Here is a 25911-nt window from a genome sequence, read left to right on the forward strand (position 1 = left end):
TTTTTTCGGTAAAGTCACGTAGGTAAAAAAATAAAATAAATGAAAACAACTCAATTAAATCACGACGTTTCGAGCGCAACACAAGCGTCCATCGTGAAAACCGTCTGCATCAGCAGCAGGCCACGCTTTACCACCTGTTTTAAAACAGTCTGCATCAGCAGCAGGCCACGCTTTACCACCTGTTTTAGAACAGTCTGCATCAGCAGCAGGCCACGCTTTCCCACCTGATGACGGACGCTTGTGTTGCGCCCGAAACGTCGTGATTTAATTGAGTTGTTTTCATTTATTTTATTTTTTTACCTACGTGACTTTACCGAAAAAAACACCAAAAAGTATGAGTGTAAAAATGCCGTGTACTTACGCCAACAGACCCGGGTATCCTTTGGAGCAATTCTTACAAAACTGCCGTCGCTTGACAATGAAGGAAAGTCCGATTGTGCAAACGAGCTGTGGGCGAAGCACATTTGAGCTCAAAATCTTATCGAGAAATATACACTCCGTGTAAACAAATTTATAAACAAGCACTTCCATAATACCAAACACGTTTTTGAAACAGATCGACGCCTCTAGGCGTCCTCTGGTCCAACACCGTTTTGAGACGAGGCTCAAAAGAAAGCTGTCTCTGGTGTGGACCAATCAGTTTCAAGGACAATGCATATACTATCAGAGTATGTTTTTTGTTTGCATTCTGACCACAAGCATTGTGATGAATCCAGACATGATTCCTTGTCAAAGGTTTCAGTTTGGTGTTTTAACATCTTAACACCTGTTTTGTTGCCAGAAAAAAGGGGAAAACCCTATTATCATATTGTGTTACTGGCAAAGGAGGTCCCATGATGAAGATCAACGACATGAAGCGAATGTACTTTTCACGAGTGATGTTTCACTGCTGAGTAGGGTTTTCGTGGTTGTGCTACCGCACAGCTCTCCGATGTGCTTTCAAGTTCCACCATGTGCCGTTCGGTACGATTGTCCGATGTTTCGCCCCGCGTGCCCGGGGGAGTTTATTTTAGGAAGAGAAATCAGTGCGGCACAATCCGAGAAAAGACATCGGGGAGCGTGACAGCGCCTATTGTTTGGTGATCTTACCGATGCCACGCCAACCCAAGGATGGAGGAAGTCTCCCCTGAACTTGGGTTCACACGGTGGTTCGGGCCTAAAAGAAAACGCAAACGCAAGGTCAGTTTAACACAAAACGGCTGTTATCTGCTTACCACGCTTTTGTATCCATTCGAGGTTTTGTTGAGTTAGATCGCGTATATATAAATGTGTCGTTAAACCCGCCACCACCACCCGAAACAGCCAATTAGTAAGGGTTGTCATGTAAACGAAACATGACAATTAGTTACTAGTTCAGCACACTGGTGTGTTGGAGAGTAAACCCACAACATTTACAATCGTATGTCAGGTAGTGGAAGGTTTTACGACATGTTTGTATTTATGCGATCTAGCCCAAAACAACTCTAATATGGCTAATATTGGTCGCGAAAGCCTACGTGTTAAGTGTTTTTGTATGTGTAGCATTTGTGTTCTACGTGCTGTGCTAGTACGGTGCGGTGTGTGTGTAGCAGTGTGTTCATATACCAGTGACGCTCATCTGAACCGGTCCTGGGCCTCCCCTAGGTCGACTCAGTCTCAAATGAGTACCTGGTGCGATGTGTAAACAACGTCACTGGGAAGACAAAGGCGCTCGGGCGTGGTGCTGGCTACCCACCCCCTCGTGTGCCGTGCCGCCATTCATAGATGCTCACTAACAGCACTTGCCCCAATAGCCTGTTGAAGAGCTATACGGGGGATCTTTGTCAGCACTTGCCCCTAGAAGTCTGCCATACACTGGTATGGGTGTATGTAGCAGTAAGTTTCACGCGCCGCAATGTTGGGTGTGTGTGTAACATTGCACCGTCCAAGTTCACGTGACACGCTGCGTCCGATGCGGTTGTGCGATGTGTTTGACCCGAGCGTACGTGGCTATTGGCTCCTCTGGCAGCTTTACGCCAATCTCGTAGTAGTCGTAGCTCATGTCTGTTTCGTTGAGGGCTGCCATTCTGCTTATTTTTTTTATATTATCAGACTCCACTTGCTGCTTGGTTTGAAGTGGTACCTGAAAATAAAGAAATGACAAAGTATTTTTTAAAATTCACACTGGACACTTGCATCGAGATTCAACTGTTTACGATTTTGGCTTGGAGCAATTTCAAGCAAAGCCCAGCGTAAGTAACTCTAACATGACCAATGCTGACATACGTCAACATTAGAATTACACACTCGTAGTTAATTTAAATAAAACTTGGCCAAGATACGGCCACACACAGTTGGTTTACGCGTGTCATACATGTGGGAGAAATATAGACAATAGAATGCAGGAACTTACATCATGTGATGTGCCAATTATCACGCTGAATGTATTGTGCGTGTGCAGCAGCAATATGCCACGTGGAGCGGTGGAGCAGTGGTTAGCGAACTGCACCGTGAACGCGATGACCTGAGTTCACTTCTCGGCCATCAATGACAAGTGATATCTGAATCGGCCCTGCACTTACCAGTGTGGTGAAGTATAGTTCAACAAACCCCGTGATGCACAGAGCATGGGGAGGGCTTCATGCAATAGAGGATTGACAAAGGACTGTAAATTGTTGTTATTATTATTACTTACATTGTGTAGCATAATCAAGCCACCTGTGTGCTTGACTACAATAATGTCGATACATCGTTGACCTCACCTGCACTTCCCGAGACTTTTCTCACCGAAGCGAACCACACGAGCGTGCTGTGGAAGTTGCTCGAAATCATCAAGAAGCGATAGAAACTCACCTGCGCGTCCTGCAAGCGAGCACCACCGGGCGGCCGCCTGACGCGGAACACACGTCGCGGCAACCTCCCAGTTGGGGCGAGCGACTTATTCGGCACGAAGTCCTGCACAAGAGTGCGAGCGAAAGGAACGTAATCCTGTTAGAGGCGGAGTTTATCCCCTAAAGCTCCGGCAACGAATTAAATCCCAACTCTTCCCCCATTACTCCTCCTCAACTGAAAGCCTGGACGAAAGCCAAAGAGGGCCCGCTCACAAGTGTCGCTCATTGCGCGCGCGGGCGAGTTTGCAGAACGCTCAACGCCACCAAACAGGGCCTTGTGTGAGCACTGCTTCATCAAGCTTATCCCCCACTTGCAAATAATAATAATAATGATTCTTGCTCATCTCTCTGCACTGTAAAACATTGTCTCTGGCGCGAAGCTCAAAGTTTGTTGAGGATGTTGTGAAAATTAACGTGAGAACACATTGTCATCGTGGGGCCTCCTTTGCCGGTAACAAAATATGAGAATAGGTTTTCCCCTTTTTTCTGGCAACAAAACAGGTGTTACGTTGTTAAAACACCAAACTGAAACCTTTTACAAGGAATCATGTCTGCATTAACCACAATACTTGAGGGCATACACAATTTAGAGACATCGCATTGCCTGTTAAGAAAGAGTAAGTAGGCTTGCTGGACAGGGCACCTCACTAAAAACAGGGACGATGGGCGGTGGTTAAGACTCGTGACGAAGTGGCATCCAAGGAATGGAAAGTGCCCGGGAGGACGTTGACCCATCAGCTTGTGCGCAGGTGCGAGCGATGGATTGTCACATCGAAGGGCTGTGAGAGACGGTGACATCGTTGGCTTTGAAATTCCCATGTTTCTAATTTTAATTACAACTGCGTTTAAAGTGTGTGCCATGGTGATTACGATGCGAGTTTGGTAACACTCGGTAAAATAAGGGACATTGGAGTGATGCGAATTAAAAACAAAAAGAACCCTCCAATGCCCTTGTACTTGACAAACTTAAACGCATGCAACTATCCACGTGTAACGACCGAGGCAAAACAGACCACTGTACCAGCAACAAGCGTGCGTGCAAACGGACAGTCAGGACAGGCAACCATGTGCCTCGGATCGGTGCACAGTGATTCGTCGAGGGGCGAATGTTCAAAAAGGGCATTCGAGGGGATATCTTTTTTTTACGTAAGAGGCGTGGAAGCAAAGGGTGGACGGTCGGTGCGATGGTTGACAACCCGTTCGAGGAGGAGGACGGCGAGGGTTGGATGAATGGAAGTGGCGGGGGCGGGGGGGGGTGAGCGAAGCTTCCAGAAAGGGGGCTCGAGGGGGTATAAAAGAAGGGGACGTTTTGGAAGAGGACGAGCTTCGAGCATCAAGAATGAAGTCCCGGGAGTAGTCGCTGGCGCTGCGTCCGAATAAAAGGGCTCCGAATAGCAAGGCGTGTGTCGGCGTCATTGCATATGTGTTATATTCTACCCTTTGTAAATTGACCTCTGGATGAAGGCCTGGTCATGAGTGTTGTTTGTCTATACTTCACCACGCTGGTTAATGAAGTTTGGTGAAGGCGCCATTGATGTTAGCCGTGGCTGGGAATTGAACCCGTCACCCGGTTTGTAGCCCAGTGCACTAACCACTGTGCCACCGCTCCTCTCATACTACTATATGTGATAAAGTCACTTTATATGAATGCATAAACGTAAAGCAAGGTTCTGCACTTGTCCCAACGTCTTCCACCCACACTCGTCGTTAACATTGGCCCGTGTTAATGATGGACGTGGGACCGATATTTAATTACGCATTAATTTTATTTTCCTTTGAAGTAAAACCCATTACAGATGTTGGGAAAGGAGCGCAAGTCGATTCACACGCGAGAAGCCACCGTGCAGCAAAAGAGCTTTTTGTTTGTCCCAGACACACTCAGCAGAGCCCACTATCGGTTTTCATGCCTGTGAATGTGCGGGGCATTAAAGGATTGAGAGCATTGGAGGCATTTTTCCCTGCCGATGGGGGCCGTGGCAGCCCCCGCCCCCCTCCCCCTCCTCCTCCTCGTTCAGCTTTTTTTTTAAAAAAGACTCACTTCAGAGTTTTGCCGTAAATTACACACAACAGACGCACAATGGTGCTATTATGTTGGCTGGATATTTACTGGCCACTAAATTTCCCTCCACTGAATGCGCGGCCGATCGACTCGCTGTTCAACTTATGCAACGCATTCAACGTGCGCAGGAACATTTTTTTAAAACGTTCTTCTTTTGGAGACTCTCAAACTACTTATTTACATATTTAACGTGATGTGCATATTTATCTTATTAAATTATGAAGTCTTGTCTCACGCCAAATATTTAACCACTGGCACACGCAAGAATGTGCACATCTATATAAGAACAGCAACACTGACGCCAGCGAAATACTTGTGCCAAGATAGGTTCACTTTGAAGTCACAAGGCCATGTGCATAAGTACATACTAACGCAATAACGGGTAATAAAAGAAAGAGTACCACAGTTACAGTATTGGTATCATTCGCCATAAACATTATATACATGGATTATTTGGCAGTTTCACACATGCAAGGCATTAACGTATTCAAACGTATTAGAAAGAGCAGACAATCGTCCAGCACACTTAAAATCACTTAAAAGTGATACACCATTTTTCGATTTAAAGCTTTCGTGACTGCAGGGATTAATCTTCCTGGTTCTTTCGGTAAAGTAACGTGACTTTACCGAAAGAACCAGGAAGAGTGATACACCATTTGAATATATACAGGATCTTTTTTACCAAAACAGGACATAGTTTAAGGCATATGAGGACACGCATTTAACAATACAGTCAACACTTTTGAACACTTTCTTTTAAAACAAAGCAGTGTTTTTTACGTATTTTTAAAATCAGTGAATTACCAATTTTTCATACTCAAACGACGTACCTGTGGTTTAAGCATAGAACATGCAGCCTATGTTTCTGGGTGCACAGAACTTTGAGCCCTGTCTTTCCGTGAAACTTTGAGCTCTCTCTCTCTCCCTTCCTTTGTCTGTCCATGAATGCACATGTACACACTACGTACACATCGAGCTCACAATACAAAGTCCTCGAACCAACGTGCGTAGATATTCCCACAGCGATGATGTAGCTCCTCAAGAATTGTAGTGTTGCACTGCCGAGATGTTTAGAACAATGAGAGCCAACTCACCTGTTGTTTTTTTAATTGTTAAGTCGCCAGACCGTGGAGTTTGTGGCAGTTGCGTCGCGATATGAGAGGCGTCACACGGCGGTCCGGTTGAAGAGCGAAACAGGCACCCACCGCGGGGTGGAGTATCACAAAAGGGTGACTCGCTTATCAGAGAATCCTTGAGTCTTATCTCGCAAAATGGCAACAGCGGCTGATAAAAAAATAACTTCAGCGTCGACAGCCAAGAGTGTTAAATGTTTACGGGTGTTATTTAAAAGTTCCCGACTGAAAGCGATACCAATGATAACAAACTCAAGCAAAAAAAAGTTCAGCAGACCTGCAACGGAGCACACTCGAGTTAACTGTCATGAAGCTGATAATGGCTTTTTGAGTCAGATTTTTTTTAAAGTATAAAAATATCGTGCAATTACGTTAATGCAACGGCGATACGCATTCTCGCTGACTGTCGTTAGAACCTAATTCGATGTAATGCACACACTTTAGATGATACATTATGGTTTTAAATTGCACTTGCAACCCCACTCACCCCCCCAAAAAAGACCTGTGGTGTGGTGTAAAGCTGATGCTGTGCGTTACAGAGGCGCGTTGCAATCTGTAATTAAAGCGTTTCTTAAAAGCTTCATAGTGTGCAGTTTACAACAGGTGTTTAGCGTCTAACAACCCATTTCAACTCACTGCACCTCAAATGAGCGGAGCCGGTGCTCGCAGACCGTATTCTTACACACACGTCGAATGTTTATTGTTTAGGTGTCTCAGTACAGATCAATGTAACAATAAAACAAACCTTTTGACCGTGCAACACACGCATCTTTTGCTTGTGTTTAGTCTATGTTGGTTCACGGTGGTCAAACAAACCCCAACAGCCTGAACAGCATGTGGAGGCCCTCATCCAGCCGTGGCTGTACATGTAAGTTGAAGTTGAAGTTAAATGAGTTGCTAACAAACGGTTGTCCGATGTTCCTATGGAGCAACTGACCCGTGCCACGTGAATGCAGCAAGTCTGTTGCCGGTTCAGTCTTGCCAGCAGACACGAGTGGCATCCCAATGCTCACTTTTATCGGCGAAACACTTTGTATATTTGGCCTTTGTTTCAACACAACGTTTAAAAGTGCAACGCATCGCTAACAGCAAACATATCTTACCCGCACGTGCATCGTTAAGGAACACTCCAAATTCACACCCCAGTTCATTCCCGGGACGCTCGTCAACAGATTGCGTTGTGTCTTGGCAACAGTGGAGTCGCTGCCTGACACGGTGTTTGTACACCGACGCTGCCAAAATAACACAGCGTCCGTTTAAACACAGAAAAAATAATATATAAGCCATTTATCATACGTGTTTATTCTGCTTAAGTAGTATTTGTGACGGTTGAAAATGGTAGAATATATTTTGTTCGTCGCAGGATTTTGCCAAGATAATCTTTCGCCGCCAAGGATTGTTTAAAGTCAGGGATGTATCTCATTGTGGTTTATCAACAAGAAAAAAGGGTGCCCATCGAAACTGACCATTCCGTTTCACACACCCCACCCCCCTGCTTTGTGCACACTCACTCTTGCGTTACGAACCGAATTGATTGTCACCAAAGCAAACACGGTGGTGTGGGTGGCTGCTGCCGGCTCTGTGTGTGTGTGTGGTGGTGTGACCGTGGTTCAATCAAACGTGTTTATATTTCTCAGCCCGGTTACCAATGGAGCCGTGACGCGGATTTTCTTCTGACGCCTTGGATGCCGACTCTCGCTCTCCCCACAACACGGAGGACTCTATTTAACACATGAACGCGCTTGGATATCAAGCAGAGAGATACACACACGCACACGCAAAGCGGTGGATTTTGTCATAAAGTGTGACCGAAGGATAAAAAGGTAAGTTAGAAATATAATGTCACACGCATTCATCGTTAAGGTATATCAAACCGTTATCGTCTTATCATCCAAGTGATATTCACTTTAAAGTGACCGATCGTAAGTTATTAAGTAATGACTTATGATTAGATAATTGCTCATTTCATTATTTGGTAGAATATATGAAGCCATTGCAAGTGAAAAGAGTACATGTAATTAAACGTAACGTTGAATATTGTGATGTGAAGAGCGATGCGTTGTCGCAACACGACGTTGCGTATGATTGCGTTGCGTTTCCAGCAAGGTTATTGAGTTCTTCATGGCACTCGATCAATTCCCAGGGCGAGCTCTGAAAAAGTTGGAAGAGTCACGTAGAAGGGAAACAATACAATAATAAAAATAAAACATAATAAAATAATTCTCACGACGTTTTGGCCACAACGCAAGCAGCCGTCCTCAGGTGAAGAATGCGGTAACTGATACAAGTCAGACCTGTTCTTCACCCGAGGACGGCTGCTCGCGTTGTGGCCGAAACGTCGTGAGAATTATTTTATTATGTTTTATTTTTATTATTGTATTACTTCCCTTCTACGTGACTTTACCGAAAGAACCAAGAAGACGAATCCCTGCAGTCACGAAAGCTTTAAATCGAAATTTAGGTTAGAAGAGAGTAAATAGAGAAACAGAAGGCACTTCTAAACAAGTTATAACAGAGAGCAATTGCCCTTCCACCTTACTGTTGGGCTCCCTTCTCCACCCCTGCAAGGCACGGCACACGACGTTGATTGACACGGAGACGAGCCGAACATCTTCAATGCCCCGCCACTGAGAGACCCCCAGCGTATCGAGACCAAAACGACGGCTGGAACAAACAAAAACTATCTTCTCTAATGCAAACGATCGAGTACAATATTAAATGGGGAAAGATGAGACCTGAGAGAGATGGCTCGTACGGCAGGCAGCCATCGTGAGGAATGCGGTAACCGATACAAGTCCCGACTATGAAAAGCTGCACGCACGATCGCACGTGCCCTTTTAAGTTTTAACTGGAAGCCGGAACGGCACAAGACTTGGAAGCCATTCATCCCCTGCTATTGGGGCAGTGGAATTTAGCAGAGTTAATTTCCTTTTTTTTGTGTTGCCACTCACCCCGGCAGAAATGCTGAGTCGACGGCTGCTGCTTTGTGTCGCTGTAAATGTCACCTCCCTTAAAGCAATGGCAGCAGTTGGAGTCTTCCTCTTGTTGCTGTTGTTGTAATTGCGGGCTAGGAAAATCGCACAGCAGCAGCTGCTATAGGCTTCAGAATGTTTCTGGGGAAAAAAACGCTTGCCGCGTTTTGTAACGTTATTTCTCACAAAGTAAATAGGCAGAGGTCTCGTTCATGAATCTGTCTCTCCACGTGAAGATTAATATTTATTGCGCAACCCATCAGACGAACCGCCTTCTGGGGGTGCATAATTTGCAGCAGCATTGCTTCAAGACATGCAAACTCTGGACTGGTTTTCACAGTCAAGTTTGCTGGAACCAATGTTGGTGAATTTCCAATCTTACAGGCAAAGGGTCCTCACCATACACTTTGGGGTCCCAGTTCCACGCAAAATTATATCGTGAAACGTTGCTCGAACGATTGACGCCAATGATTATTTTGAGTTATTTATTGCAAAGGGCCATTTGTGCCTCTGCTTCCTTGGTGTTTGCGGCTTCGTGCTGCTGTACGGCGCTCCAAGGGGGTTTTCTCTGCTTGTACCGGCGCATTGTTTCCGCACGATGCCCATCGTTTTGCTGCGCGTGCCGGGTGGAAGTTTCCGCGGTACAGCCAGAAAAAAAAATCGGAGCGGCCGTTTTGCGTTTGTCAAATCTGGTGGTTTGGGAAGAGTGAAATCGTGAAGATGACGACCGCTTGTGTTGCGATCGAAACGTCGTTATATTTTTTGACCTATCTACGTGACTTTACTGAAAGACCCAATAATATGAAAACGTGAAGATATGCTCATGTTTTTCTTTCTCCATGTTTTGTTGCATTAAGTGCACTGGCAAATGCAGATTCAGGTGCGAAGCATTGAGAGAGCGTAAATACCATAAATTATAAAATTAACCGATGATTAATTTTAAAAAGGGCGTTCTGATGAATGTATAAAAGCCAAGATTTGTATTGGATGCTGAGTTCCGCATGGAAGGCTACGTGCAATTTATAGCCATTTCTCCACTTACAGAGTCAGTCTGTTTACGTGGCAGTCAGCTAAGAGCATCAGCCGAACCACATCGCATTGCCAATTTACCCCCTTTGTAGAGATGGGAAACCAGGACAATGTCTTGAACATTGGGTGAAGAGCAACACTTGTCAAATACTTAATTTGTTTTGAAATAAGTCTTGACATCAATATTGAAACGGCGTGGTCTGCCATTCGTGTTATCTCAAGAGGCTATGGGTGATGTTTTAGGTTCGGGATTTAGAGTTAATTTCTCATCTTTTCAGAACCATTTCTGCCTGAATTTTTTTAAAAATCACAATGTCTTGTGCTACAGCCCAAGCAGAATCATTTCTGTGAGTTTACTGTTTTCTTTGCTGAATTAGCATTCGTTGTCATTTTATCTACATTTTATATCATCATCAGCATCCGCCATCACAAAATACACTGCTGGATGAAAGCCTCCTCGAGTCATCGTAATCTTTCATGGTTCTGTGATGAAACAGTCCACCTCGTATCTGCACATGAGGTGGTTTCATTGCTCCACCTCTTCCTCAGTGGATGTAACCTCGGATTGCATGCCATTCCTTGGCTGCGAATCTCTCACGCTCCATAATTTTTGGCCATCGGTCCTTTTAGCGACTTGTCCTCCCCAAGCCAACTTACTTAAACTTGGGAATGACGTCTTTAACATGCATACGTTATTCAATTCACGTGTTCCTCTTTCTGTATCACCATGTTTCTGAGCCATGTCACAGCAAACGGTAAACAAATCTTATACCACTCTGTGCAAAAGTATTCACGGTACTTAATTTACGTGACGTCAAGTAAAAGTATCTCTGCTAAAACGAGTACGGTAATGGGGTGGTGCTCATCCATAGTGGCTGTGGTGGTGGCTCCGAGTTTACAGTGGAAAGCTCACAGGACAAGCACTGCTGACTAAATATCGAGTAGTATACATTTGATCAACCCTGGAAGCCTGATGTTCTGTCAACCTTCAACCAGGATTTAAACTTGCAACCTGCTCATGGTGAGCAACGTGCTCTAACTGCACCACCAAGTTCAAGTTTATTTTGTTTAACCTGCAGGTGAGAACTCAAGAGACCAGGATAGTCTCCTTTTCACGAGTGACCTGGGTCAACACAATGGCAAGGGCAAACAAATAAAATAAAGTACGGGAATGCTGCGAATAGAAACACGCACAAAAGCAACTGCGTCACATGAGAAATAAAAAAAATATATTACACAATCATAAATTAATGTGAAATCGTAAAAAATAATGACAAATGTATGAAATAAACAATTACAAATAAAGTTTACAGAAACGTTGAAAACATACATAGGGTGACTATTGAACAAATTTACAAACCGCCCCATGTTAACATGCACCGCAATCCTGGTTCTGTTTTTAACAATTAATATTTGACGTTACAAAAACGTCTGTACGGCAACGGTGGAGCCCTGTGATGTTTTGTTCGCACCGCTGCTGGCAGAAGGACCTTAACTAGAAGGCCTACTCTTCCATGTTGGCCAGAAATCTTGCAAGAGATAGGAGTGTTCACACCCAGGAGATAAAGACAATGGGAATCGTAATTTAGATGAAACAGTTCACGTGACAGTGTCGACAGCTCCTGTTTTGCTCTCTTTCGAAATACAATTTTCGTTCGGGGTGTTTACATGGGGATGAGTCAATATTCCTACGGTGGCTTTGATAGCTCAGGACAGAAGCGTCACCCCACGGAGACATTGCCTGCACATCCTTTGTGCGTGAGGATGGGACCCCCCCCCTATCCCCGCTGAGCCGATGCAATCTCCGCTCCACACGTGCGTCGTCGCTGCACGACACCCAGCGTGTCCCGAGATTACAATCCGTGCCCCAACCGCAGGGGTCGGAGTGCACTGAGTGGAATATTTTTAGAATATAATTCGGCTCTTAATTTTCGTTCATCTGTGAGCAAGCGTGGGTCTCTAATAAAGTGTTTTTTGGGGGGTTAGATCGCTGAAATATAAATGTGTCGTTAAACCCGCCACCACCCGACACAGCCGATTAGTAAGTGTGGGTCGTTATGAACTTTTTCGCACCGTACGTAGCCAACCTTGCTAATTGAGGATGCGGGGGAAGGACCACAAACTAAACACAAAAATCAGTTCTAAAAAAAGAAGTTTGCAATATTGATTTAAAAGTGCATTGCTTCAATGGTGTCTTAATTAATAGGCCTGTGTGTTTACGAATTACACAAGTCTCTGATGTGTTTAAGAGTCGAGCTGCCTCCCTATTTTGGCGTGACATCCAACGATACGCTGCAGCGTACTGGGAGCGAAACGTTGGACAAGTGTGCTGAACAACGCACAACCCGAAATCACGTCGGAGAGCTGTCCAAAACAACCGCAAAAAAAACCCTACACGGTAGTATTGCCGTTGCATATTTGCATATTTCATGCGATGTGAAAAGCACTCAATATGGAATGGAACCATTTTTGAATTTAATGGTCGTAGCTCAAATTCTGCATGCAAAGCTTTCCGCAATGGGTGTAGTGAAGCTCATTTGTGATTTGTGATTTTTTTTTTTACCATTAGGCTTTGGGCAATTTGGATATGTAGCAACGCTCGAATGTCCCTTTGAAGAGTGGAATGCAGCACACAACAGCGCCGTAACCAAGGGCAAATAAATGCTGCGGTGCAAAGTTCGACGCGATATCACGGGAGGCAAATCAATGCTGTACACGAGGAGGTTGCTGCCATCCTCTAATAGATTGTGCTCAAATGGCTGTCTGGAGTAGAATTAATCCACAGCTGCACTCACACGGGCAGCACTCAAAAATGGCATGGTCTTGATCACATTCTACAAATGCTCTGTGATTCACATCGTATTTGATGGAGTGCCACACGCTTGGAATTACAGGAAGAAGAACACATGAATCAGCGAACATAGGACATTATAAACATCACGTTGACTTAACACGTAGGCTTTCGCGACCAATATCATCCATAATACAGTTTTATTTTTGGATTAGATCGCACAAATATATAAATGTGTCCTTACACCCGCTATCACCCGACACTGCCAATTAGTAAGGTTTGTCACGTGAATAGAACATGCCAATCTGTTGCAAGTTCAGCATACCGGTGTGTTGGAGAGCCAAGCCACAACATTTACAATCCGAGTACGACGTTTTGCCAGTAATTACAACCAGCTTCATCAGGCGACAACCAGATTAGCTCTCTAACACACCGGTGTGCTGTACTAGTAACGAATTGGCATGTTCTGTTTACGTGACAAACCTTACTAATTGGCTGTGTCGGGTGGTGGCGGGTTTAACGACGCATATTTACGCGATCTAACCCAAAAGAAACCTGTATTATGGATCACGGTGACTGTTAAGAACAAGGCATGTTGCTCGAAGGGATTATGGCCAGTGGTTGAGACTAACAAAGGTGTGGCAGTTAAAGGAGGAACATTCTCAAGAAGAAGTTCACCGTTGAGGTGGGGTGATGTAGTCAGCTCGCGTATCGGAGTTCGATGGACTGTCGAATGGTGATGATGTACAGATACCTTCATACAGCAGTGGATATGTAATGACTGATGATGATGCTGCTGCTGGTGAAGCTATACCAAAGACCGAGTTGGAGTTTAACATCAGTGGAGTCTGAGAGGACATTCAGGATGAGCTGTCTTTTAAAGCTTAATATATAAATAAAAATGTATACCATCAATGATTGATGATACTAGATTTTAAGCTTTCGTGACTGCAAGGATTCATATTCTTAGGTTTTTTTTTACCGAATAAACCTAAGAATAGGATTGATGATAATTAAAATAGAGTGGTATTAATACAATATTCAACATGAAACTTTATTGAAATATACCTGGAATGGTCTTAGTTGAAATAACGTAAAAGGTAATTTATAATGTGATTATTTTTCTGTAGATAACTAAAGCAAGTGGTAAAAAGGTGATATGGAATCTTTAAAGTGTTGGGTAATTAATATATATATTTATAGCGAAATTTAAATTATATGAAATACAAATTCTTATTTAAGTTCAGTTCATGTATTGCGTGTGTTGGTTCCAAGTGTATTTTTCATAGTCCAGGGCAAATTTGGTTCATGAAAAGTTTATCCAGTTTTGTGTAACTTTTACGATAACCCCGTGCTGATTATTTATCTTTCTAGATGCCATGATTTTTCAGAAAACAGATGAGGTCCTTGCATTTTGGATGGGACAATAGTGTTCTGCTTATTCTAGCAAGACAGGGTTTTTTTGATGCTAGAACTTGAGATAATGAGACAAAAACATTGAATAGACGTCATTTGTTCTATTTTTCTTAGAGAGGAAGTCTAAGAAGTAAATATTTTATTCATAGTTCAACTGGAAAGGTTGATTTTTGGAAGGGAGCTTTTGCAGTTGCCAATTATACGATTTGTGTCCATTCATATGGACATGTTTTCCGCTGTATTTGTTGAACTTATCACATTGTATGTGTCTCTGTGAGCCTTTGGATAAGGTTGAGTTTTGTTAGCAATGTTTATTTGGTTTCATTGCTTTTCCATTTAATCTTTACTCAAAGTGTACATACAGAAGATACAAAGTCTGGTTAACCTATAAACAGCATTTTCTTCACAGCTCTTTGTCAATATACTGCTGAATGAAGGCCACCTCGTGCTGTGTCGGTCACGAGAGTGTTTGAAAATGCTTCTTCACGCTGATCAGTGTGAGTTATTCAAGAGGGGGGTCAGAAAGATGTAGGTATCACTCGACCACTGATTTAAGCCATGGCTGGGAAAATAACTCGGGTCTCCTAGTTATTAGTTCTGGTCATGATCCACTTTGCCACCACTCCTCCTCCACCTATTTCTATAATCAGTCTGTAAATATTATGCACACGTTCTCCTACCTCTAGTTTTGTGCTATACGCGTAAGTGGAATTCATAAAGAGTGAACACGCGTGTCATTGAATATGAACCATTATAGCTTACAATTATAATTCCCCTCAACGATGGAGTGTGCCAGTGTGTAGGCTACTATCTCACCTTGGGGTAATCCGGCTTCCACACGGCTACCATCCAAAAGCACGAGAGATATGAGAAGAACCAAAAAATATATATATGACAAGGTTTTTTTTGTCATGCTGAACCTCAGGCCTACACCAACTTGATGTTGATAGGCATATTACAATTTTCAAGAAATTGGATCATTTTTACGAAAGGGTTAGGAAGAAAATTGCATTATTTAAAGTTGCCGTATCGTTATTTACCAAATTTTGTTAATCAAGTGCATTTTTTAACGGCGTTGACCTCTGTTTGAGATGAGATCATTGCAATTAAATTCCATTAATCACAGCTTGAGATTGTTAAACCAGTCATAAATATTACCTCTCGCCTTTGAGTTTATCTTAACTTTTGAAGGTAATTTTGCGTATCAAGTATTTGTGGTTGTAATTAATTCTTTTGCTAGAAAATGACTTGGCCATGGTTCCTGCTGTGAAAAGAAATACCCGACTACACTTGTGGCAGATCACAAACCCAAATATGAAAGTTGCCCAAAAAGGCATGGGGAGATGCGTGCTTGGAATAGATTTTAGACGGAAAGAGATCAGAGAGAATGTGCCAGTAATAAACGTCATGTGGAAAAGCAAGAGGGCCTAAACAGGACACTTTGCTAGAAGGGATGGTGGCTGGCGGTTGAGATCAACGATGGATTGACAACCAAAAGAGGAAACTCACCTGAGAGTCCATCCACCCTTGAGATGGAGTGATTCAATTAGCCGATGTGCAGGTGCTAAATGGATTGTCGCATCTCAGAACCATGGAGGGATGGCGAAGGCTTGGGGACACTTTATTCGGCAGTATACTGTATTGATCACAGGTGCTGATGGTGATAATGACAACGGTGATGATCTACTTTACAATTCGATGCGTAATTAGATACGTATTTAAATGCTGCCACATTTCAGACGGTATGGGAGTAATGCTTAAAGTGAAGCCCATTACAGATAGCATCAAACCACTCCTTTGATCGTGGAGCTCACACGTGTCCATAATTCCCCGCTACAGGGCCAATTGCTCGGCTTTGACTTTACGATGCTGTTTGAGCCGTGGGCTGCGAGAAATCGTTCGAAGACGCTGCTGTTTATATAGCTGCAGCTTGTAACTGTGGGGTGAGCTTGGAGTTGTTTGCCTTTTTGGCCATGGAGAAAACGCTATGCGGGTCCTCCACAGCCAGCCCCCCCCCACCCCCCACAACAAACGCTAGGCAGTACGCACTGACTGCACTGTGATCGCATGGACACTTGTCCTCGCAAGGCAAGTGCGCGTTTCTTTGCGACGTTGCTCTTCCTCGTCTCTTTCGTGGCGTGCCTATGCAGCCTACATGGATTGTCTTCTTGGTTCTTTCGGTAAAGTCACGTAGAATGGAAATAATACAATAATACAAATAAAACATAATAAAATAATTATCACGAAGTTTCGGCCACAACGCAAGAAGCCGTCCTCAGGTGAAGAACAGGTCTGTCAGCCGTCCTCAGGTGAAGACCTGTTCTTCACCTGAGGACGGCTGCTTGCGTTGTGGCCGAAACGTCGTGAGAATTATTTTGTTATGTTTTATTTTTATTATTTTATTATTTCCATTCTACGTGACTTTACCGAAAGAACCAAGAAGATGAATCCCTGCAGTCACGAAAGCTTTAAATCGAGATACATGGAGTGTGCTCGTGAAGCTGCAAATCATGACGCACGCTGCTGGCCTAAATTCTTTGTGGAAAATTACATCTTGCGTGTGGTCTGGCATTTGTCAACCCTACGGTTTGTAGAGGCTGTGTCAGTGGGAAAAGAGGCTTCAATCAAGCGTTCTCTCTGAAAGCACTTGCCCCATTTGACCTCAACAATCGGTGGGGGGGGGGGGAAGGCCAAAGTGAGACCTAAGCCATTTCCTTCAGCTGATAGGGTGAACTAGGTTTATCTGATTGATTGTTATAATCACATTTTCTCTTAAGAGTCCTTTATAGTGATGACACCATTAGGCACTGTCCTCTTTCTGTGTTCACTACGGCAATATGTTTTTGAATTCTGTTTTAGATGGTGGTTTATAAGGGATAAGGACTTTTTGCTTGTATCTATACGTATTTATATATACTATTGCCAACATGAAGAAAGTCAAACTGGCGAAATAGTAATTGTATTTCTTGTATTGTATTTTTGTAAATTGTATTTTCTATAAGGGACATTAAAGAATCTGTAGTTATGCTTTACTTAGACTTGATTGCGTGTTCATGTTATAATCTGTGTACGACTTACATAGATTAGCAATCATTAATTAAATGAAATGTTCTTTTGTGCATTTAAATTATATAAGAACTGCCCCTTGTATGTTCACATGGGTATCTGGCTTAAACACTGAGCTCTGATACATTAATTACATTACAGGCAAAATATGAATGCAAGTTGTATAATGGCTGTTGTTGTACCGAACATTGACGGTAACATCTTCTGAATATCCTCAGGTCCGGCTGTATCTAGGCTCAACCCCATCGCAATACAAAAGGATATAAGGAGTACAACCCCACAAAACATTGCTATCGAACACCGAGATGGCCCGAACCAAGCTCAAAATTGAGGAGAAGCGACTGGACTTCGTTTTTGAGATCCTGAACGTGCAATTCAACGAGAAGGGCCGCTACCAACTGCGCCTGATGGTTGAGAACCCTTTGCTGGAGAGCGCGGGCAAGGGTGTGATGATGCGTGAGGCGAGCTCCAGGGAAGTGTTGCGCACCAATGCTGTCTCCACCGATGTCCTGGAACAGGCCAACCTCACCGCCACCTACAGCTTCAAGAAGAGCAAGTTTGTCTTCACCCTGCCTGCAGGTTAGAGGGCTGGTTGCATCGGCACTGTTTCTGCGACGCGTTTCTTTTGAGGTTTCAATCTGCGTAAAAAGCACACTAATTAAAGGGACGCCTCACACCGCTGCTGGCAAAACGGATCTCCACTTGGAGGGACATCTTGTTAGCCCCGTTACAGGGTAGTTTTAGTCGACTCTTCCACGTTTGGCAAGACGTCTTGGTTGTAATTGATGTTATGATTGGAATTGATATGCATGAAGATATATATATGAACCTTGTGGCGGGACCCCGGGGTCCCGAATAAACGGAAGTCAAAATCGCAATGAATCTATTTATTTTTTGGCGACTCCGTCCCACCGCGCACATCAACGCCGCGACCCGCCTGGCGCGGATCGTTCTGTTGTCGCGTCGTCCAAGCGCATCGGCGAGGACGAACGCGCAGAAGAAACAAAACTGAGAAATGTTGTTTAGCGCATCGTGCAGAGCTCGTCGAGAGGAATAGATTGCCGCACCGTTCGCCTTCAACAGACGTAAAATGACGCCGCAACGCAGTTGATGCGAGAGCCGGGGGATTATGGGACCCCGGGGTCCCGCCATTAGGTTCATTTGGTCTTTTTTAATGGGTAAGAAGAAATCATTTTTAAATACATTTTTATGTTTATAGAGCCAGGTTGTAAGTATGTATGTTAAACTTCTTTTGCACCATACATAGACAACAGTGCTAATCGGAAGTGCATGGGGAAGGACACCAAACTAAAAACAAAAATCAGTTCCAGAGAAATTAGTTAAAATTTCGAAAAATGTACTTATAATAGAAACTTATTCATAATCAACGTTTTTGGGTTTAAATCGCGTTATTTATAAATGTGTCGTAACCCTCCACCACCCGACACGGCCAATCAGTAAAAATGTGTCACGTTGACAAAAGACAAATAGTTCACTGCTTTAGCCCACCGGTGTGTTGAAGCCACAACATTTACAATTTGAGTACGACGTTTCGCTGGTAATTGCATCCAGCATCATCGGGCAATTCGCCAGAATGGTGAGGCTCTGCTGTGTCTCCCGTTCTTATATAGAGCAGCAGCAGGGTGACGTCATCATTAACTCATTAACTCATATAAGAACGGGAGACACAGCAGAGCCTCACCATTCTGGCGAATTGCCCGATGATGCTGGATGCAATTACCAGCGAAACGTCGTACTCAAATTGTAAATGTTGTGGCTTCAACACACCGGTGGGCTAAAGCAGTGAACTATTTGTCTTTTGTCAACGTGACACATTTTTACTGATTGGCCGTGTCGGGTGGTGGAGGGTTACGACACATTTATAAATAACGCGATCTAAACCCAAAAACGTTGATTATGAATAACATTGGTCGCGAAAGCCTACGTGTTAAATAGAAACTTACTTCATGGCATGTTTGTGCAAATTGCCTTTCGACCAATGCATGAATTAGGCCCAAATTGTCTACGTGTGAAACTAAAAGCAATTTGTAGAATTTACGTTTTTTTCTAAATTTAAATCTGAATCGTAACGTGTTTATGTAATTATGAATTTGACCGCGAGGTACTGTATACGCACACAAGTGTAGCATATAAGCCCATAATAATGTGTGGTGGGGAGAATAGAAATATATTTTTGCGTATGACCTTTTGGTACAAAATTGGTATGCCCAACCATTAACTGTTTTGATTGCATACGTAGGAGAAGCTATTTGCACAACTTGTGAACTATTTATTTCACAATATTAGATTTTTGCTGGGCGTCGCGGGGATTCAATGTGTGTTCCGTCTAATTTCGTGCAGAATTTTAAACACTGCACTACTGCTCCACACGCAGGTGTTGAGTACACATTAATACAAGCATCGACTCCATAGGCAGTTGAGAACTTATTTTGAGAATCAATGTCTATTTCTAAAAGTATGCACATTACACATATCCCAGTGCAGAAAAAAATACACCGTAATTGTAAAAATCAACAAAGATGAAAAAAACACGTTTTACAATACTCAAAAATGCATTTGATCTAAAATATATAAATTAACATAGAATACAAAAAAAAACTGTATAATTTAGAACCACTATTTTAACTTTTTAGTTTGTGGATAAATGCATCAACATGTATCTTTGTTACATTATCCTCTCAGCACACTGTTCTTTGTTCAATGATTATTTATCAGCGCACACTACACACACACAAGCCGATAATGGTCCCGCTGTCTTCAATGCACGATAAACATCTCTCCGTGTGCTGCATTTGAAAAAAAAACTTGTTTTAATGGTGTGCTGGACTATTTGTTGTTTGAACACACCGATGTAGCTGATGATATATATATTTTGGGGGACACACACATCTTCTTGGTTCTTTCGGTAAAGTCACGTAGAAGGGAAATAATAAAATAATAAAAATAAAACGTAATAAAATAAAATTCTCACGACGTTTCGGCCACAACGCAAGCAGCCGTCCTCAGATGAAGAACAGGTCTGTCGGAGAGACAGCGTCCCAATGAACACCGCCAAGCTTGGCAGCGTATATTAAGCTGGGTTAGAGGAGGAGAAAGAACCAAGAATATGAATCCCAGATTTGAAGCTTTCGTGACTGCAAGGCATCATATTCTTAGGTTTTTTCGGTAAAGTCACGTAGGTAAAACATCAAAATTAATGAAAATAAAATAAAATAAAAACAAAAATCACGACGTTTCGGAGGCAACACAAGTCTCCGTCATCAGGTGGGACCGTCACAGCCGAATTAGCTGCATCAAGTGTGTTGCCTCCGAAACGTCGTGATTTTTGTTTTTATTTTATTTTATTTTCATTAATTTTGATGTTTTACCTACGTGACTTTACCGGAAAAAACCTAAGAATAATATGAATCCCTGCAGTCACGGAAAGCTTTAAATCGAGACACTAACACACTTTAACACTAACTTTAAAATCATGCGTGGAATTAGATAGAGGGCAGACCAAATGAATGTGACAACACCGGCAACAAGAACGTTTCCAAATACATATTCCACAATCGTTGCGGATAGATTTTCCTGGGTGGCGCATTCACTGGCGTTGGTGTTTGCGTTTCTGTTCGCGTTTCATCCACGCGGGTTTCTACGCCGCTGCCTCTCACTCCACCAGCACCGCATGCAGTAGGAAACCTTCTCAGCTGCCGGCAATGTACGGACACAAACCCGCACAAAGGACACTAATAGGATTTGCCATCATCTTGGTTGACCATTAATCCAGTTATCCATTTTCGTAACAGGATTACCCTTTTCTTGCAGAACATGCAAAAAAAAATAGTGTTGCCCTTGTATTTCTTTCATTTCGTGGTCATGAATGGCTGTTAAGTAAACACAATTAAGTTTCAGATGCGGTTAACAAATACTCGGCGCTTTTGTGACAAATGGTTATATTTGTATTTTTATTTTATTTTCTGAGTCAATATCTGGGTTTTATGGGGATTTCTTCTTAATTGTGACCTACGTTCACTCGTCTGCATCATGTCACAAGGTGCGCTAATGGGCGCTTGTTACGAGGGCTCAACGGATGACATCTGCAGCTCAAACGCATACACAAAAGGCCATGCCTTAATACTTAAAACGTTATCCAGCTCAGCATAGATCCTATTAACTAATACCACACGAGTAGCAGGTACAGCAATGCATTTTTTTAACAGCCTATATCCAATTTTGATTTAAAGCTTTCGTGACTGCAGGGATTCATATTCTTGGTTCTTTCGGTAAAGTCACGTAGAAGGGAAACAATTAAATAATACAAATATAAAACAATGAAATTCTCACGACGTTTCGACTGCAACACAAACAATCAGCACCAAGTGTGAAATCCACAGCAAGAAAATTCGATTTTTTTTTTATTAAAGTGGCCACTTTTTCAAAATTTCTTGCTGTGGATTTCACACCTGATGATAATTGCTTGTGTTTCAGTCGAAACGTCGTGATAATTTGTATTGCTTTATATTTTTTAATTATTTTATTGCTTCCCTTCTACGTGACTTTACCGAAAGAACCAAGAATATGAAGCCTATATCCAATCAACTATCTGAACGTATTCATGCGTTTTTCGATTAGGCAGCACTCGGTGAGGCTTGCTGTGAAAGTGAAAGAGCTCACATAAGTACTACAGCAGTCGTGAATTTATTGTTCATCAACGGTGGTACGAGGCACCGCTACTTCAACGTTTATCGCAGTGTGGCGCAAAGAAAGCGGCGTGCATTCAATAGCATCGCGAAACGATCAACAACTCCCCCAGGCTATTCTATGCTGGATTGGACTTCTGTGTCGGCAGTCTGCAGGCTGCAACGCAGCCACGGCATTTGAACCACTGAAGGATACTTTTAAGTCCTGCTCATATGCATCATCAGGCGTAACCTCTAAAGAAATAGAGAAATAGCGAGCGAGGCAATTCACGCTCATTTGAAAAACTTGCGATTCACAATTTAAGCAAATAATATACATCTCTGGCGGATTCATGGTTCAAATTTCATTCTAAAACGTGTCATCGTTGTGCGTGACTCCTGCAGTCTAAGCACGTTGCCTATCACCAAATCATCTGCAAATCGCCTTTTGCCCATCCAAGGACGGGTGTATTTCAGTAAATATGAAACTTGAAAGCGAAAAGCAGACCGCGACGCGATATTTATTGCATCAATTTGTTTGAAATTTGTAAGCGCGTAGTGACAGAGACCTATTTCATTTAAAGGTGATAATTCCTTGTTCATTAAAACGTCCTTGTTACTTTGATGTCTCAACAGCCTGACGGAGATCGCGTGACGTGAGGGTTCTGCCTTTGTAGTGAGGGTTGTAAGTTGATGCTGAGGAGGGGGGAGGAGGCGCCTCGCCCCCCCCCCCCATGTGGAGTGACGTGACCCGCTAATTATTGGAGGGGGAGGGGTGTCCATTTGGAAGACGTCACCTCTTCATGATTATTAATGAGGGGGGCTGTTCGATGTGGAGTGACGTCACCTGCTCATGATTATTAATGAGGGGCGGGTCCATGTGGAGGACGTCACGCGCGGGACACACAGACATTCTTGGCTCAGCAGGTAAAAAAAACCTGGATAGTGCCGTGATTACCGATCGTCATGCATATCAGGTGTTACAGGCTGCTTCCGTTTCTCCCGCTGCTCCTCGCCATGCCCCCTCCTCCAGGCTTCTGCAAGAACGACAAGAACCACGACGTGCGCCTGCGGGCGGTGGCGACGCTCGTGGAGGGCCAAGAGCGGCAGCGCGCGGGCGAGGGCTTCTTCGCCATCTACCCGCGCACCGACACGCCGCGCATCAACCTGTACGCGCGCCGCGGCCAGGACCTGTACCGCTACCGCGGCGTGCTCGCGCTACTGCGCGTGCGGCGCGACGAGCTGGCCATGCACTGCGGCCGCCTCGCCTACGAGGTGGCCTTGCACGAGCACAAGCCGCTGCCGCCACAGCCCCTGCCACCGCCGCCGCCGCTATCGCTACCTCCGCCAGAGACGGCGCAGAAGCACGAGGTCGAGTCTGACCCCGAGCGTGACCCTGATCGCGACTTGGATTCTCATGGGAAATCGAGAGAGGGGCCCGCGGTCGGGGCAGACGCGGTGTCAGCCTCGTGGGATTCGGCAGTGCGTCAAGATTCACCTGCCAGCGAGGTGAGTCTGCCAAGGGTGTCTAGTCCCGCTTGTTTGTTGTTGGGCTTCATGCGCATGGGATAGTTTAGTTTTCACAGTATGTTTTGAATCAGTCTACTAGCACCATGACGATCATCATATACCATGGAAAATTCAACGATGGATGGAGGCCTCCCAAATTTACCTCCATCTCTCGTGGTCCTGAAATGTAATTAATGAAAATATATCTGCGCTATTTACCCAAAGATGTATATCTCATAAACAAAATAGTATCCACTTGAGATTCAGTGAGACCACCCTGGGAAAATAAAAGACACTAATGTTAATATTATTATTTTAAAGACACCCACTCAATGATTTTAATATAATTAACATTTCAGTCACATCGCAGTACAATTTATCGTGCAATATTTGTCAAAAGTTTTAGTTGATTTTAATTCATGATGAACCGCGGGGTTAAGACTCTGTCACAAATTGCCTTTTGTACCTGTGGGCTGAACTGGAGTGGCTGCAAAAACTTCCAGGCACGGGGAAACTGTCCCGCTGGTCACAATGAAAATTGGATTTGAGCTGCAGTGGCAGAGTGATGTCTGTGGGGAATATCGTTTTAATATCCGTCAGAATTAACACCTGCGGACTGCAATAATAACGTCCTTGAAAATGGCCTCGGGCAGTATGGAGCAGCAAGAGGGGAAGGCAAGATCACCGAGCTGTGAAAATGAGGCTTGGCAAATAAAAAAAATGTGCGGAGCCCTTGTGAAAATGCTGCTTGAAAAATATATATTGAATTTTGTGATTGCTGCTAGTCATGAAACTTCTGTGATAATTGTTTTGCATGAATTAAAATGAAGAGAAATACAAGGAGCCATTAACGATGGCTATTTTTCCTTTAAACGGAAACGCTTTATAGAGAATACATTTTTATAAAAAAAAATGTTTACTGTATAAAATGATTAAAGTCAAAATGGCACGATGCCAATGGGAATAATATATATATATTAATAATAGAATATAATAATATAATAATATATAATATAATAATATTAATAATATATTATAATAATATATGATATATATAATAATATAATATATATGCATCCTGTCCTTCACAAAGGGAGGCCAACCAACGTCGTTATGCATTCACCCGCCAATGAATCACACGTTAATTACATTTGGTGAGCAGATATAAACGCATATGAACACATTAGCAATGCACATTGTTATCGCTATTTGTTACCATGTCGGCGACGGGTTTCTCTCATCATTTGCAACAAAAAAAGGATGGGATATGCATGAATGCAGATTGAGCAAAAATAATTTTCTTTCAAATATATTCTCCACCAATAGTTACTTCATCGGTAAAATAGCGAGTGCACAAGTTGCGGCTCCGCTCTTATCTCTGAAACCGCTCCTCCCATGTTTCCGTACAAGGGGACAGTCTTCCTCTATAAAGGCCCCAGTGCTCTCTGGTGTCCCACCCACAAGGTGCCATCCCTTGCACCAAGGAAATGTGCCCTGCATGAAATGAACACCTGCTCGTGGAGTTCGCATTAAGCACTGCTGGACACGCACGCACGACATACGGCTGATGAACTCAGCCTTAAAGAGTGTAGGGCTGATGAACTAGGCCACGATGGATGTAAACACACTGAGATCAGCACACACGTGCACACAGACGGTATCAGAATCTTGCTGTGTATAGACATTCGCTATGCTGTAGCAACAATTTATTTTTCTTTTAAAGAGGCTCAACAAAGGGGTGATATCGAGATATAAATAACGTTAAACTCCATTGCAGAGTTAATAATACTACTACTACATTCTGCTGTATATTTATCAGAGGTGGGACAAAGTCATTGTTATGCAAGTCCAAGTCGAGTCGCAAGTCATCAAATTCATGACTCGAGTCTGACTCGAGTCCAAGTCACATGACTCGAGTCCACATCTCATAGGTGGGACAAAGTCATTGTTATGCAAGTCCAAGTCGAGTCGCAAGTCATCAAATTCATGACTCGAGTCTGACTCGAATCCAAGTCACATGACTCGAGTCCACACCTCTGATATTTATTATACGCACATAAATGGATACCCATTGAGAGCGAGTGTAAGTCAGACATCACATTGGCGGGACACTGCGCAAAGCAGGAACGATGGCAGATAAAAGATGGGACATGCCCGAAAGTAAGACCACCACAGAGACAGAGCCATGAGATTGGTCCAAGTGGAGGAGTGAGATGGATTGTGGCATCACAAGACCACCGTGGTGGGATGGCGTCGGCATGGGGAGGGCCTTCGTCCCGCGCACCACCGTTCAGCACGGTTGACTACGTACGGTGCGAAAGAAGTTCAACATACATACAAAAAAATGTCTGATGCTAATAATTATCGTCAGCAGCATCATAACCATGACAATTATACTCCCG

The 25911-nt window shown here is 43.5% G+C and overlaps 2 protein-coding genes across 6 annotated transcripts in view; one reads left to right on the forward strand and one right to left on the reverse strand.

Annotated features, from left to right (window-relative positions):
• Positions 1 to 25911, reverse strand: part of LOC144955775 (receptor for retinol uptake stra6-like) — a 49754-nt gene that overhangs the window by 21219 nt on the left and 2624 nt on the right. Inside the window, exons 1-6 of one of the 5 annotated variants that reach the window (XM_078885920.1) lie at positions 8777 to 8830; positions 7688 to 7762; positions 2812 to 2913; positions 1965 to 2101; positions 1090 to 1156; positions 362 to 447 (exon numbers count right to left, since the gene is read on the reverse strand). In XM_078885920.1, coding sequence (XP_078742046.1) covers positions 362 to 447; positions 1090 to 1156; positions 1965 to 2101; positions 2812 to 2913; positions 7688 to 7762; positions 8777 to 8809 — 500 coding nt within the window. In that variant the 5' untranslated portion in view covers positions 8810 to 8830. Of the gene's footprint in view, positions 1 to 361; positions 448 to 1089; positions 1157 to 1964; positions 2102 to 2811; positions 2914 to 5738; positions 5769 to 7687; positions 7763 to 8580; positions 8678 to 8776; positions 8831 to 25911 lie in introns of those variants that run through there. The other 4 variants (XM_078885919.1, XM_078885921.1, XM_078885923.1 and 1 more) reach the window with 4 other exon arrangements.
• The window catches only part of LOC144955776 (coiled-coil domain-containing protein 33-like), a 92213-nt gene continuing 67439 nt past the window's right edge, over positions 1138 to 25911 (forward strand). The window contains exons 1-4 of the mRNA XM_078885924.1: positions 1138 to 1179; positions 7679 to 7864; positions 17534 to 17894; positions 23034 to 23509. Of these exons, the coding sequence (XP_078742050.1) occupies positions 17621 to 17894; positions 23034 to 23509 (750 nt within the window). The 5' untranslated portion in view covers positions 1138 to 1179; positions 7679 to 7864; positions 17534 to 17620. The remainder of the gene's footprint in view (positions 1180 to 7678; positions 7865 to 17533; positions 17895 to 23033; positions 23510 to 25911) is intronic.

Source organism: Lampetra fluviatilis, chromosome 3 (genome assembly GCF_964198595.1).
Source record: "Lampetra fluviatilis chromosome 3, kcLamFluv1.1, whole genome shotgun sequence".
NCBI classification, from domain to species: domain Eukaryota; kingdom Metazoa; phylum Chordata; class Hyperoartia; order Petromyzontiformes; family Petromyzontidae; genus Lampetra; species Lampetra fluviatilis.